This window comes from Podarcis cretensis (assembly GCF_951804945.1).
Source record: "Podarcis cretensis genome assembly, chromosome: 16".
NCBI lineage: Eukaryota > Metazoa > Chordata > Lepidosauria > Squamata > Lacertidae > Podarcis > Podarcis cretensis.
The window spans coordinates 9,418,396-9,433,161 of NC_137186.1; the positions used below are offsets into that span (position 1 = coordinate 9,418,396).

Here is a 14,766-nt window from a genome sequence, read left to right on the forward strand (position 1 = left end):
TCAGGACTGAGCTAGCAGCAGAGAAGGGAGAACAGGGTATGCTGAAGCCTTGCTGCTTAAATGCTAGGAATGCAAGGAGTCCAACATCTTATTCTCACAGCAGCCCATCAGATTCCTCCAGGAAGCCCGCAGAGGCTGGGCATGAAGGCAAGGGACCCCCCCCCACGGCTGCTACTTGTAAGAACAGCTCTGCTGGATCCGGCCAAAGGCATTTCTAGCCCATCACCCTCTTCTCACAGTGGCCAACCAGATGCATCTTCCGGAGGACTGCAAGCAGGACTCTAGTTCAACAGCATTTCCACCACCCGCAGTTCCAAGTAAACAGCATTCGAGGGCTTCCTGCCTCTGGCTGTGGGGGGACAGCACAGGGATGGGAGGTGTAAACTGAACCTCGCTCACCCAGGGTGTAAGCAGGGTGGTGGGGCTATCTCCCAAATGAACATACAGAGTGTCGTTCTGTGTGCCAGCCCCTCCTGAGATTTACAGCCCCAAACTTTCAAATGCATCTGATGAGCAGCTTGGGGGTTTATTTATTTATGTTATTATTAAAGCCAAGATGCTCCCAAAATCGGATGGTGAACCCAGTGCTCCACCCTGTGGCTTTTTCCGTACCTATGCAACTTTAGAATCCTGATCATAACGTGGGCTTTTTTTTACTTGACGGGAAAATGAGTATTCACTCACACACAGAGACATACATATGAAATTCCAACCAAGCTCAAGCAATTGTCATGCCTTGGGCCGCAAAGCTAAAAAAAGACCTTTTGGAAAAAACCAACAGATGCAGCCATGGATGACATGCAGAGGTGACACTGTGGAGCCTCGTGACTTTTTGAAAGCTCCCCCGCACCCATTTCGAGGAGGAACGTGAATGCTTCCCTAGATACCGCCCCGTCCGCAAGGAAGCCACGACCCCTTTTGCGTAGGGGCAGCGGGATCGAGACGCCGGCAAGCAGAGTGGCAATGGCGGGCGCGGCATCTCGAAAAACCGAACAAGGGGCAGAAGGCAGACCTATCGCCACAGTGCAACCCGTACATGAAAAGTGTGCAATTCTGAGATGAGTCAAGTTTAGTTCTGCTCTTCTGGCAGTTTTGGAAGGAGAGTGGGCAGCTGCCATGCATTCCCAAGCTTCAGAACGGTGGGTTGGGAAGAGCCAAAAGAATAAATGAAGTAGGTGATTGCCTTTTGAGGCTGGCTGGTTGAGTCCCGAGATGGCAGAGGCAGATGTCCCGTTTGACCAAGCATCAAAGGGTTCCCCCTGAACGGTGGAACAGGGTCTCAATCGCTTCCGGCGCGGTTACACCATTCTGGTCACTGTTCCCGTAGCGACAGGGTGCCCCCTTCTGTCCAGGCATCGCTCCAGAGGTTGATACCTACCCAATCTCCTCCGTGGAACAAAACGTGTACACACACACACACACACACACACACACACACACACCTTTTTAAAAAAATACCTGCCAGACAGCAACATTTATCCAACAAAAGAAACAGCACAGGCAGGGAAAGTACACGCCAGGCACGAAACCAAGTGGGCCAGTGGTTTTATTGGTACAAGAAAATGATAACTTTTTGGAAATAACCAAGTCAGCCAATCCATGCAAGAGGGGTCTAAAAGGGAGCAGGGAGAGAAGGAGGAAAGAACGTCGAGCTACAGAAGACCCGCGTCATAGAAAGGGGTGTCAATAGAAGTAGCTACAGGAGCATTGCCTGGTGGGGAGGGAAATCTAGAGCCGCCCCACACCAAGAAAACGCCCCACTGCTATGCTAGTCTTCTACAGCAGGGCTGGGGAAGCTGTGGGCCTCCAGGTGATGTGGAACACCCCCAATTCACACCAGCTTCAATCAACAATCTGGGATGTCTTGGGAGCGAGAAGCTTGGAGTCCAAGAGGGATGCAGATAACCCAGCCTGCATCTACAGGAAGAAGCTACTACTCTCAACCTTGGGTTCCCGCATGTGGCTGGACTACAAGGCCCATCAACCTCCGCCATGGGCTAAGCTGGCTGTGGATGATGGGTTTTGTAGTCCAAAACAAGCTTTGGGGACACCCAAGGCTGATGAACACTCCACCAGGCCTGTGCTAGAAACCTACTGCGCCAAGAAAGCAGGCGGTGAGTAATACCCAGCTTTTGTAGAAAAACAAAAGCTTAGAAAAATAAGTACATTAGGAAGGCTAAGCATCAAGTGCTCCAATTAAACTGCAATAAGTGTCCTAAGTCAGCCAGTCTTTAAAAAGAAAAAAAGGAGGGGGGGGAGAGTGTGCGCTCCGGTTTCAAGTCTGCGTCCGGCAGGCTCCCCACCCCCAGCGCCTCGCCAAATAAAGCTGGCTTTAAACAGGATCAGAGGAGAGACCCCCTTCTCAGTCACACAGATCATGCAGGGTTAACTTCAGCTCATTAGCCAGCAGCCGGTTTTTCTCAAGCTGGCTGTATAGACGCTCTGTGCAGAGGCAAGAGGAAGGAGGAGGAAGAGGAGGAGATTAGGAGAAGGAAAAACAAAATGAGAGAGAAGAGAAAGAGAAGAGAGAGGACAAAAAAAAAGAAAAGAAAAAGGAAGGTTAGTTGAGTACCAAAAGATGGGGCACGTCCCCCGCCTCAGTTAATGCCATGCCAACCCAGCTGGTTTCAAGCAAAATTTAAAAAAGGAGGTCAGGGAGAGGTTTGCCAGAACAACGCTGGCTGAGGGTGGGGGGAGAGAATAAGAGGAATAAATCAAGAAGTGGCTTCATGTTTTAGAACAGCCTAAGAAATAAGAGTGGGATCTGCTCCCAGGATCATAATTTAGTCAGTGCATGCTGCAAAAGGAGCAGGAACGGCTCCTCATCTCACACTACTTTAAGAAAAAAAATGGAAGCTTCCTGCTTTTGTTTTAAAGAGAGATGCCTATGGTGTGTTGTCCCATCTTTGGAGCAATGTTGGCGCACGTGGGGATATTGGGCTGAGCAGAAGGGCGGTGAGAGAGGAAGGCTGCTGGCAAAGCACTCACAGGCCAAGGGGGAATGAGCGCAAGACATACCGCAGCGTGACAGATACGGCGCTGCCTTTCAGAGCCGGACCAGAACTCCACCTAGCTCAGTATTGCATACACAGAGGGGGGGGGGGATTGGTGGCCGCCTAAACGTTGCTGGACTCCCATCAGCCCCCAGCCAGCATAGCCAATGGTCAGGGATGATGGGAGTTGTAGTTCAACCGTGTTCTTGCTCTCCCAGCATGGCCAATGGTCAGGGATGATGGCAAACAACATCTGATGGGCTGCCACTGGCTGCACAGGCGTCCTTGTCTGCAAGCAGTAGTGACAGGTCTCCAGCAAAGGCATCTCTCAGCTCCGCTGCCTCTTTTGCCTTGGGATTAAACCCGTTACTTTCTGCATGCAAGCTGCGTCACTCAGCTACGGCCCTGCTCCCAAAGGATAGGCAAAAATGGGGCTCTCGGCTGCAGCCACGACCTCCTCCCTTGCACTGCCTCACGAGGACCACACGGCAACCTATCCTGTGCCAGCAGCAGAGGGAAGCCACATAGAAGGATCGATTTTTCTACCTGTAGTGGGCAGAATGCCCTCCAAACAGGTAAATAGACCAGCTGAGCACAGCTCCAGATCCCGGCTGTGCACGGAAAGGGGCTTTTGTGTGGGTTGAAGCCACAACACCTGCAGCAATAGCAGAGAGAGAGACTCCTGTCTGAAACCCTAGAAGCTGGAGATCCCACAATGGTACCCGCCCCCAGTGCTCAGCAAGGCCCCCTGCCCCTCGCTACTTATTTGTTAAAAATAAATGTGTGTGGGGGGGTGTCTTTGTTTACCAGTTTTATTTGTTTTGGGTGTGTAGTGCTTTGTCTGCTCAGAAGGGTCGGCATTCTGAGCCCTGCCAGTTTTTCGTTCTGTGAAATGGGTTGTTTTTGTTGTTCCTACATTTCCGCATGTGCCCTCTGGTCCAAAAAGGTCGTGGACCACCTGCCCTAGAGAGTCACTGGTAGTTTTTGGAGGCAGGGATGCTTCTGGATTGCAGCTGTTGCAAACAGCAGGTTGGGAAGAGGGTTTTTGTGCTCGAATCTTACTTGTGGGCATCTGGTCGGCCCCTATCAGAACAGGATGGTGGACTAGATGAGTCTCTGGCCTGATCTAGCGGGGCACTTACCGTATTTTTCGCTCCATAAGACACACTTTCCCCTCCTAAAAAGTAAGGGGAAATGTGTGTGCGTCTTATGGAGCGAATGTGGGGGGGGGGGGCAGGCAGGAAAAGTCCCCAAGAGCCGCACACAAACTCCGTGCGGCTTTTCCCCAGGAGGGAGAAGGGACTTACGCGGCCAGATTTTTAACCCTCTAAAAACTAGGTGCGCCTTATGGAGCGAAAAATACGGTATGTTCCTTGGAGGCTGCCTCACACTGGGCGGGTCCACCACCTGCCCATCTAGCCCAGAACTCTGGCCGGCAGCAGCTCCCCCATGTTCTCAGGCACAGAGATTGTTAACAAGGACGTTAAACCAGGGAATTAAACCTGCAATGCTTTCTGTGCAAGAAGCCAGAGCCGCTGAGACTCAGCCAGAGCCGCTGCCCTGAGCCCCAGCCCTTTGGGGGGCGCCCACTCCCTTTCCAGATGCAAGCTCCGTGGCCAGGAAGAGGGGGAAACAGCTGGGCGGTCTGAGATAACACGTCTGAAGATGCGATCCGGCAAGCTGAGCGGCATCATGACCAAGCAGCTTTTGGGTATGCTAAACAGCCCCACGCAAATGAAACCCTTAAAAAAGAAAAGCACCCACAGAGAAGTGGCGCCTGGGAAGCTGTGGCAAAAGTAGAGCTGGTTCTAATCATAGAGCTAGAGTGTTTCAAAGCAGCCCCCGCACTTCCTGTTCCCATGCGGGTGATGGGCCTGATTGTTCCCATCTCATAGCTGTCAACTTTTAGATTTGAAAATGAGGGATCAGCAGTCGCAAAAATAAGGGATCAGCAGCCTCACCTGTTCCGGGGACAGTCTATGGGATATCTAACAACCCAGGAAAGCAGCAGGAAACTGCGCTGGAATAAGGGAATTTCCCGCAAAAAAAAGGGAAGGTTGACAGCTATGCCCCATCTTCCCCTTGGACCAGATCCCTTGGTGCTGCCTGCCTTGTTCAAAATGCACCAAAATCCCAATCCCTTGGATGCTCCTAGATGCAGTGGGGCAGGTGGGGTTGGGGTTCAGAAAGGACAGGATGGTGGTTGTCCAATCCTGGCATCCAATAAAACATGGGCATGTCTTAAGGTGGGCAGGGGTTGTGGAAGAGGTGGAGCGAGTGAAACAGAGCCAGAAGAGCAGTGTGCTTCTGATGAGCAGCCAGCGCTTTCCAGAGACACCGGGGATCGAACCTGGGACCTTCAGCATGCAAAGCAGGGGCTCTGGCACTGAGCTGCATCCCTTCCCCAGAGGCACACCTGCTGCAGCACAAACATGGGTTTGTTTTAGCATTTAGCAGCTGCGGTCCTGATGAGAATGCCATGACAACAATCCTCGGAGATAGTTGTGCCTTGTTGGATCGGACCAGAGGTGCATCTTATATAGCAGTCCCATTGGGAGTGGGGGAACAGCAGCTTGTCTGCCCTGGGTTTCCAGGAAGCCTGCAACCCTGGCAACTGGGAGTCAGAGGTATGCAGCCTCTGAACACGCAGACCCAATACAGACAAAATGAAAGGACTTCTCTGCACAATAGTTACATCTCTGGAATTCGCCCCCACAAGAAGGGGTGATGGCCAGCATCTCAGATGCTTTTAAAAGGGGATTAGGCAAATTCGTGGGGGATAAGGCTACTTGTGGGCTTCCCAGAGGAATCTGTTTGGACACTGAGAGAACAGGATGCTGGACTACATGGGCCCTTGGCCTGATCCAGCAGAGCTGTACTTACATTCATATATTGGTTGCACTGCCTGGAAGTTTTTATTTTTTTTAATGGTTTAAAAGGTATCTGGCCACAGCAAGAACAGGAACCTGGACTATGTGGGTCTTTAGACTGACCCAGAGAGGTTTCCCCAATGTCCATTTAAGAAAAGGTGAATCGTGTAGTAAGACGCCACCGACATCACATTCTCGCAGTGGCAAATTACCAGCTTTGTTATGTACTGTATAAAGCGTTTCCTATTGTGGGACCCACGCCGACTGCTCAGCTTATGAAGCGGGGGGAGAGAAAAGGGCTTAAGCCGTTTGGCTTGCAGTTTTACGATCCTTCCATCCCCGCCCAAGATTGTTTCGTCCCCAACTCCCCAAATATAAAATGGTGTTGAAGGTGTCGCCAAGCCTCATGCAGGGGTTCTTGTGCGAAGTGTGTGTCACAGCCTTTGCAAAATGTGTTTAGCGAACCCAGAGTAACCATTCACAGTGCAACAGCCACAGGACTTTTTTTGTTTCGTGGAAAGGTGGTGCAGAAATCAGACCCGGCCCAGCGTCTAGTGCATCATGTCTATATTACATTCCGCCGACGGTTACACAAATCTGTTTCGTAAAAGCCAGCAGTGTGACGGTCGCTACAGCAGCACGGTCTCCAGGAGCACACAAACACACCCACACACACCCCAGAAGTGTCACCCCACTTGCTTGCAAGCCAGCCGGCTCCGATTAGCTCTGCGGCCAAGAATCCCGGACCCCGCCCCCGGCTCCCCCACGCCCGGGCAGAGTCCGGCACGTCGGGCGTCACAAAGGCCGCTTTGTTTTCCAGACCAAGGGTGCAGCGGAGTGGCCCAGCCGGGGAGGGGGACAGGCAGCAGTCCGACAGCTCGTGAGGTCACACACATCCCTGCGAAGGGAAGAGGCTTGTTCCCACGGATGCCCCAAGGTGCCAGTGTAGGATGAGGCGACGTCGCAGGGGGGAAAAGATCAGCCGACAGGAGCAAACGGAGGGAGAGGAAACGAGACCAAAAAAGAAATCCGGAAGGGAAAAAAGAGAAGAAGCTGCAGGAAGAAGCCACTAAGTGGAGCTTTGGAATCACAGATTTTATCTGCAGGCGAGAGAGAAAGGAAGGAAGGAAAGAAGGCCGTTGCAACATGGTGCATGGAAAGAGAGTAAGGGAGAGGGCACGGCACACTTGAGGAACGCATTCCATGGTTAGGGGAAAGGAAAGGACAGGGAGCGTCCCGTCAAATCCACAAACCAAGCCCACACACACACACAAGAGGCCAAAAAGCAGCCGGTTATACCAAACCAAGCTTTCGTTTTTTAAAAAGGGAAGTAAGATGCAAGCGGTTCGCCCTGCAAACACACGCCCAGCCGTTGCCAAGCAACTTGTGGTTAATACGCGCCGCGCCTCTGACCTGATACAACCCCCTGAACACCCACATCCACCGAGGATGCAAAGAGGTAACAGGAAGATGGAAGTGGGAAGGGAAAAGGTTCATGCCGTCAGTGAACCAAGGTAAAGGTAAAGGTAAAGGTACCCCTGCCCGTACGGGCCAGTCTTGCCAGACTCTGGGGTTGTGCGCTCATCTCACTCTATAGGCCGGGAGCCAGCGCTGTCCACAGGCACTTCCGGGTCACGTGGCCAGCGTGACAAGCTGCATCTGGCGAGCCAGCGCAGCACACGGAACGCTGTTTACCTTCCTGCTAGTAAGCGGTCCCTATTTATCTACTTTCACCCGGAGGTGCTTTCGAACTGCTAGGTTGGCAGGCGCTGGGACTGAACGACGGGAGCGCACCCCGCTGCAGGGATTCGAACCGCCGACCATGCGATCGGCAAGTCCTAGGCGCTGAGGTTTTACCCACAGCGCCACAGTACCAAGGTAGCCACACACAAATGCTCCTTGCAACGGCTCCCCAACACAATGCAAAAAATGGGGGGCGTGCGGGTTATTTTTTTTTGGGGGGGAGGAGGTGTTAATTCATCCACCAAAGTCTCAATATTTTTTATTTATTAAAGCAAGCTCTGTCCCTCCTTTCCTCCCAAAGGGGACCAGGGTGTGGAACCCTTCTTCCGGGGCAGCCAGCTGTAGTTACCCGGAAGGAGGAATTGAAAGGCCTTGCCCTTCACGGGTGCAGGAAACAGGGTCCACCCTGATTCAACCAAAAGGCAGATTGAGGAAGGGGGAGGGAGAAGGGTGGAGTGGTTCACTTTGGTAGGGCTTAATGTTCTCCGGTCCAATTTATTGGAAGGCAGATACAACAAAACCCCAATGAGAAGGGAGGCTGCCTTTGTGGAGTCTATCCTGCGTGTGCTTTTTCACTGTGGTTTCTATCAAGGGGCTGGAAAGACCTAATATATCCTATTACACAGTCCATCCCTGGCCACTGTTCTGAGTTTCCCTTTGCTCCAGGGCTCCAATGTTAGCCGCAGAGAAAGTGGCGAAGTTTGTAAATATGGGTATCTGTTTCAGATCACTTATAATCAATATATATATATATATATATTGATGGAAACCTCTGGCATTAAAACCTGTGTTTTTCCGTCACATCAACATGCATTTTTAAAGGCTATTGTCCATTGTTATAAAATTGCTATTAATCGTTTAAAGGGTCTGTCGACTACAAATGAAAGTGATGGTTCGAACGAGCAGCTCAGTAGCAGCTGGTGAACCTGTGGCCTTCCAGAATTGGTGGATTCCTAACTCCTCACTGACCCTGACGACAGGCACTGGAGTCCAACATTATCTTAGAGTCACCATGCTGGCTAGACACACGGTGCCAAAAACACACACAGGAGGGATTGCTTTTACCATGGGAGGGGAGTTATCCTTGCTGAAGTTAACCAAATTTGCAAATCACGCATACTGCCTTATACGAAGTCAGCTGGCTGGACTGTCTAGCTTGGCATCGCCTGTTGCAACTCTAGGGCCAGGCGTGGGGAAGCTTGTGGCACTACAGATGCCAGCTGGTCCCCCAACTCCCATCAGCCCCCAAAAGCATGGCCAGTGGCGAGGGATGATGGGAGCTGTCATTCAGCAACTCCTGGAGAGCCACGGTCCCTGGCCTCCTGTCTTTCACACATGTCCCAGCCAATCAGGGACCACATAATAATAAATGCACTTACAGAGGTGTGAAGCGAGGAGTGGAGAAGCTGTAGGGCCACGCCAGATGTTGGCCGGACTCGCAACACCCGCCAGCCCCGGCCAGCATGCATAGTGGTCGGCGGCGGCAGGAGTCGGGAGTCCAGCGACATCTGAACAGCCTAACCCAACCGCTGGAGCAGCATTAGTACCGCGTTTGCCACAGCACACAAGGCACGCTGAAGCGGAGGCGAACACACAAGCCCCCACCCCGCGCACCCAACAGGCCCAAGCGCCGGTATTTACATGGAAGTCATGTCATTGAGGGCGTGGTCCAGTTCCTCGCTAATGGCTTTGTACTTCAGTTTCTGGGCATACAGCTCGTCTATTTAAAGAAAAGGGGGATGAGGAGAAGTGAGGGAAGGCAGGTCGTTTAGGCCGTCAGGAGGAGAAGAAAGAGGAGCCAGTGATGGATTTACAGAGGGAAGGAGGAAAGAGCGAGGTCAGATATACACATAGCAGAGAATGGATCCCCAATGGTGGCCAAGGAAAACGGACAAACCAATCACAGAGAAACCGTTGACAGCTACGGACCCATTCCTGCACTAGGAAAATCTAGCCAGAGTAGCTTATGCACTGTTTACATCAAGACTGGATTACTGTGATGTACTATACAGTGGTACCTCGCAAGACGAAATTAATTCGTTCTGCGAGTTTTTTCGTCTTGCGATTTTTTCGTCTTACGAAGCACGGATTTTGGAAAAGCTTCAAAAATCACCCGTCTTCAAAAACCTCAAAATGCTACCACACCGCGTGCTATGATGCTCCTCGAAGTCAAGTCGCAACTGCACCCCCTGAATGCACGGTTTTAAGAAAAAGGAAACAAACTTGCAAGACGTTTTCGTCTTGCGAAGCAAGCCCATAGGGAAATTCGTCTTGCGAAGCAACTCAAAAAACGAAAAACTCTTTCGTCTTGCGAGTTTTTCGTCTTATGAGGCATTCGTCTTGCGAGGTACCACTGTACAGTCGTATCTTGGAAGCTGAATGGAATCCGTTCAGGAAGTCCGTTTGACTTCCAAAACGTACGGAAATCAAAATGTGGCTTCTGATTGGCTTCAGGAAGCTCCTGCAGCCAATCGGAAGCCGCGGAAGCCCCGTCGGACGTTCAGCTTCCAAAAGAATGTTCGAAAAGCGGAACAGTCACTTCTGGGTTTTCATTTGTTGGGGAGCCAAGGCATTTGAGATCCAAGGTATGAGTGTGTGTGTGTGTGTATGGATGGTGCTTGATCCAGAAGCTGCAGTTAGTGCAGAATCTTTCAGCAATACTGCTGATGGGAGGCCTTGCCAGCCTATAATAGCTGCTGTGCTCAGAGATCCGCACTGGGTGCCAATTTGCTGCTGGTCCAAGTTCAAGGTGTTACTATTTAACAGCTTGGGATCTGTGGAAACACCTCCCCCCCCCCATGTATGTCCACTCAACCACTTTGATCTGCGGAATTAGCACTGTTACAGGTGCCACCTAATACATGTTCCGCATCTGTAACAAATTGGTATTTTAACATGGCAGCCCCTACACTTTGGAACTCCCTGCCTATTGATATCGCGCTGGTGCCTGCAATGTACTCTTTTCGGTAAGACCTAGATGGTAAGAAGCAAGAAATATATATTTTAAATAAAACAAAAGAACACAATAGTAGGAGATGCATCTTTTGAAGTTGGTGAATGGCGTTAGAGGCTTTCTTTGGGGGGGGGGGGAGAAAACACCCACTAAGGGTTGTTAATATGAGCTGCTTCTTTATTTAGAAGTGTCACCGGATTGAAAGTGAGTGAAAGTGAAAACGCTAGTGGCATTAAGATAAATGCAACGGTATAATATATAATAAAGGAAGAATAAGGGGAGAAAGTGATCTAAATGGATGTATAATAATATGCAGGAATGGTGGGAATATTAAAGCAACCAGGGAGGGGGGGGGGAGGGAAGCCGCTGAATGTTTTTATTAAAAGAAATATATTAACGGTGGAATTGTATATTTGAACGTGAATGGGATTTTGGAAATGGTAATAACGAAAATTATAAATAATTTTTTTTGCAAAAGCCTTTATGTCAGGAATGGGGAAGCTGTGGGCAAGGTCCTGTTTTGACACACTTCCTCAGATGGTAGCCCCGCAAAAGCGTTTCAGGGCCCTGACTGCCGTTCCCAGGGCCGTTTGCAGCCTGAAGCTCTGTTGCAAGGCTGTTTCTCTCTACAGAAAAGTTACTCTATTCCAAGAGCATAATAGGGTCCAGAGTTATGGGCAGCCTGTCATCAGCTGCTTAGACTGAGCATCCTTCAGAACAACAGTAACAATTTTGTGCTGTGTGGGTTTGTTGTTGTTGTAAATAATAATAATAATAATAATAATTATTATTATTATTATTTATGCCCCACCCATCCGGGTTTCCCCAGCCACTCAGATTTTGCAAGGGGAGAAGTGATGCCACAGAAGAGGGGCCACCGCAGAATGTGCCCCGGTTGCCCCATTTTGGGGTCACTGCCCTATGGCATTATGTAGGGTGTAGTGCCATGAGTTGAGATTCCCCAGAAGTTAAGCTCTGCCAGAGACGGCTTGCTAATCTTAAGTGAGCAGTCGACAAATACTGGGAAAGTATCACTTATTGAGCTTTTAAGAAAGAACCGACACTGAAACATCCAGTCAACTGCTAAGAGTTTCCTGAGTCGCTATTTGGCCTTTTCTGAAAGTTGACTCTTATGACCTGTGGGTCACGCCACAAACTACTGCAATTGTGTCTTGACTTGGGCTTTTGAGTGCCAGTTGCATATCAGTTTCTTTACATTGGGGCCATGAGCTCACAAACAGCTCGACGAACAAAGAAGTGAAAGAATTTTTTTTTAAAAAAAAAGTAAGAGGAAAAAACACACTATGATACCAGTACTGGATTTAGGGTGGAGCTGTTTCACGGCGCAGGATGCCTAGTTGAGAGGGTGCAAAACAATAATTTTTTAAAAATGGAAAATTTTAAAATAATATATGGGGCAAGGTGCCAAACTCTGCCCTCACTCAGGGTACCCATATTACCAAAGTCCGCCCCTCTGACGACAGACAAGAATGACAAGGCAAAGCAAGCTATCTGAGCCACATCTTGCAATTCAGATTTCAAATCTGGGCAGAGGAGTGATTTTACAGACTTTTTGCGAAATGGAACGGGAGAAGAAATGGATACTCTTGGAATTCCGCTGGAGATACAGGCTTGGCTTGCTAAATTATCCCGAGTTAATGGAAGGAACACTTTCCGTCCTTGAAAACACACACCCTGGGACACACACACACACCCCATATCCTTCAGGAAGTCCCTCACATCTTCCATAGAGGCTTGGGAGAAGTCACAGAGGGCTGCAGAGGGGACAGGGGCTAGTCAAGTTCCCTTCCAATTAACATCCTCAGCTTTTATTTTGTATTTATGTTGTGCTTGGGTTGATTATACAGTGAGGTGGGGGGGAAGTATTTGATCCCCTGCTAAATTTGCCCGTTTGCCCTCTGACGAAGAAATGAACAGTCCATAATTTTAATGGTAGGTTTATTGTAGCTGTGAGAATAACAACAGGAAAACCCCAGAAACCCAGAAGACAAAAGTTTATCTAAAAGTTAACCAGATAAACCCTAACTTCTGTCTTCTGTTGGTTTTCCTGTTGTTATTCTGTCTCTCGCAGCTACAATAAACCTACCATTAAAATTAGGGACTGGTCATTTCTTCGTCAGACGGCAAACAGGCAAATTTAGCAGGCGATCAAATACTCCCCCCCCCTCACTGTATCTACTTACAAGCTGCCCAGAAAACATTTGGGAGTTTAAAACACTTAAGAACCTATTCTCTTTTTTATATAAAAAAAGATGTTTCAAAGGTTAAGAAAGAGTTGGAAAAGTGGACCACCCTCTGCTAGCCAGATCCAGAACTGGCCTACTCTCCGTGGGCCATGTTTGGCAGGGAGGTGGAGTCACCCAACCGGTCAATCGCCTTCAGTCATGTCTTAGAATCAGGAGCACACAAAAGCACGTCTCCGACTCCCTTCCTTTCTAGTAAAGCCAGGGCTGCAAAGGAAGAATTTGGCATGCCTTTCCCTGCCGAAAGCGGGGCTCGCAGCAGGGATCGGAAGCAACCTGGGGAAAAGCTTGCATTTGCCACCGCTTTTGAAAGGCGGATCCTGTTTCCACAGGAACAACTGCAAATGCATTCGACATCTGGTGTGCAGGACTGGGGGGGCGGAGAGAGAGAGAAATGGCCTTGCAGGTCAAAATAGGGCCCCCGCAGGTTTAATTTCACCCATGGAGGTTTTTCACCTGCATGCTTTTTCCTGACGAACACCCACTGGTTTTTTTTTTGAGAGCATAATTGAAATAAAGGAGGGCTCTTTGTTTCTCCCCAAAGTCTAAAGGATGACGCCCTTGGGCAGGAAAGAGCTCTTGGAAACACGGCCGCACCTGTTCACTCCTAGCAGATTGAACAGTGAGAGTGGGCAGGTGAACACCCTCTGGATCTCCAGTGTTGCAAAGGTACTCTTAGATGGGGCCGGGCCTGTGGTGAACAAACATATTTCCACTTCCCTTATCAGCACAGAGCCGAGTTAACTTTCGCCTGATCTTTTAAAAGCGATCCAGCTACAGGTAATTCCAGGAGACATTTCAGACACAGCTGGTTTTCTGTGTGGGCTTCCAAGGAGTGGAATGGGGGGGGGCAAACCCTCACCCTACCCCCAATAAATGCTGTCCAAAGTGCATTGCTTCTGGGTTGGCGGTAGTCGACAAATCATCCACCAGGGAGGGGAAGGCTAGACAAGGCCCCAGGGGCTTCTAGCTGCTAACCTCTACTGCAGGCATAGGCAAACTCTGGCCCTCCAGATGTTTGGGACTACAATTCCCATCATCCCTAGCTAGCAGGACCAGTGGTCAGGGATGATGGGAATTGTAGTCCCAAAACATCTAGAGGGCCAGAGTTTGCCTATGTCTGCTCTACTGCAAGGAGGGCTGCCTAGATGTTACTTAGGCCGCAGCTCAGCCGCGATACCCCCAATTGTAAAATCAAGGCAATTCAGAAAGGACTGCTTTTCAAGATAGGACCAAGGGCCTCAGCAATAAAGAGCCCGGGGGCATGTACAGAGTGCAACTCCCTTTGCCAATGAAGAACCTTTGCACCGAGTAAGATTCTTGCTTTTTTTTTTTTTACATTTTATGATTCCTGGTAATGGTGATGGATGATTAACAAGTGATGATTTTATACTGATGTTCCTTGACTTCCTTTCATTTACATTCCTAAGGATTTGGAGTCACAGTCGATGGCACTTTTAGAAGCTGGCAAAGGGGGTCAACGAGTCCGTAAGTTTGGAAAAGCCTTGTCTCAAGCTAGGTGCAAAATGTACCAGGAAAGAGACCCTTAAGGTCAATTTCATGCATCCACCTTGGAGTGGGGAACAAGGCTTTAAAAACAATGAAGTTGCCAGAATGGACAAATGGGGGAGCAGAGGGGGAAAGGTAAATGATGGCTTAAGGTTGCTTGGACTACATCTCCCATTACCCAACCACTGGGACAATGCCAGCTGGGGCTGATGGGAGTTGTAGTCCGACATCATATTGGGGGCTCAAGGATGGAGAATGCTGGGCTTAGGCTCCCTCCGGCCTTCAAGAAGCAGAGACCACTGGGGGGCAAACAAAACAAAAAGCAGGGTCGAAGGGGGTCTTAACTCCCCCTAGCCTCACCCCAAGCAGTTTTCAAAGTCCACACTGCACTGCAGACAGACAGACAGACAGACAGGCCACGTATTCTACTGACA

General features: G+C 49.8%; 1 protein-coding gene and 1 long non-coding RNA gene across 18 annotated transcripts in view; one reads left to right on the plus strand and one right to left on the minus strand.

The window, feature by feature from the left end:
• The window catches only part of TPM3 (tropomyosin 3), a gene marked incomplete at its 3' end in the record, with an annotated part of 74,251 nt that overhangs the window by 1,926 nt on the left and 57,559 nt on the right, over positions 1-14,766 (minus strand). For 4 of the 17 annotated variants that reach the window (XM_079958410.1, XM_079958401.1, XM_079958403.1 and 1 more), the window contains 2 exons: positions 9,248-9,326; positions 1,529-2,442 (listed from right to left, as the gene is read on the minus strand). The exons of 4 other annotated variants lie outside the window; for them this stretch is intronic. In XM_079958410.1, the coding sequence (XP_079814536.1) occupies positions 2,421-2,442; positions 9,248-9,326 (101 nt within the window). Of the gene's footprint in view, positions 1-1,528; positions 2,443-3,987; positions 4,131-4,356; positions 6,964-9,243; positions 9,327-14,766 lie in introns of those variants that run through there. 9 more of the 17 variants (XM_079958416.1, XM_079958415.1, XM_079958409.1 and 6 more) reach the window with 4 other exon arrangements.
• The window catches only part of LOC307205880, a 55,248-nt gene continuing 45,239 nt past the window's right edge, over positions 4,758-14,766 (plus strand). Inside the window, exon 1 of the long non-coding RNA XR_013834149.1 lies at positions 4,758-4,873. This is a non-coding gene — a long non-coding RNA (uncharacterized lncRNA). The remainder of the gene's footprint in view (positions 4,874-14,766) is intronic.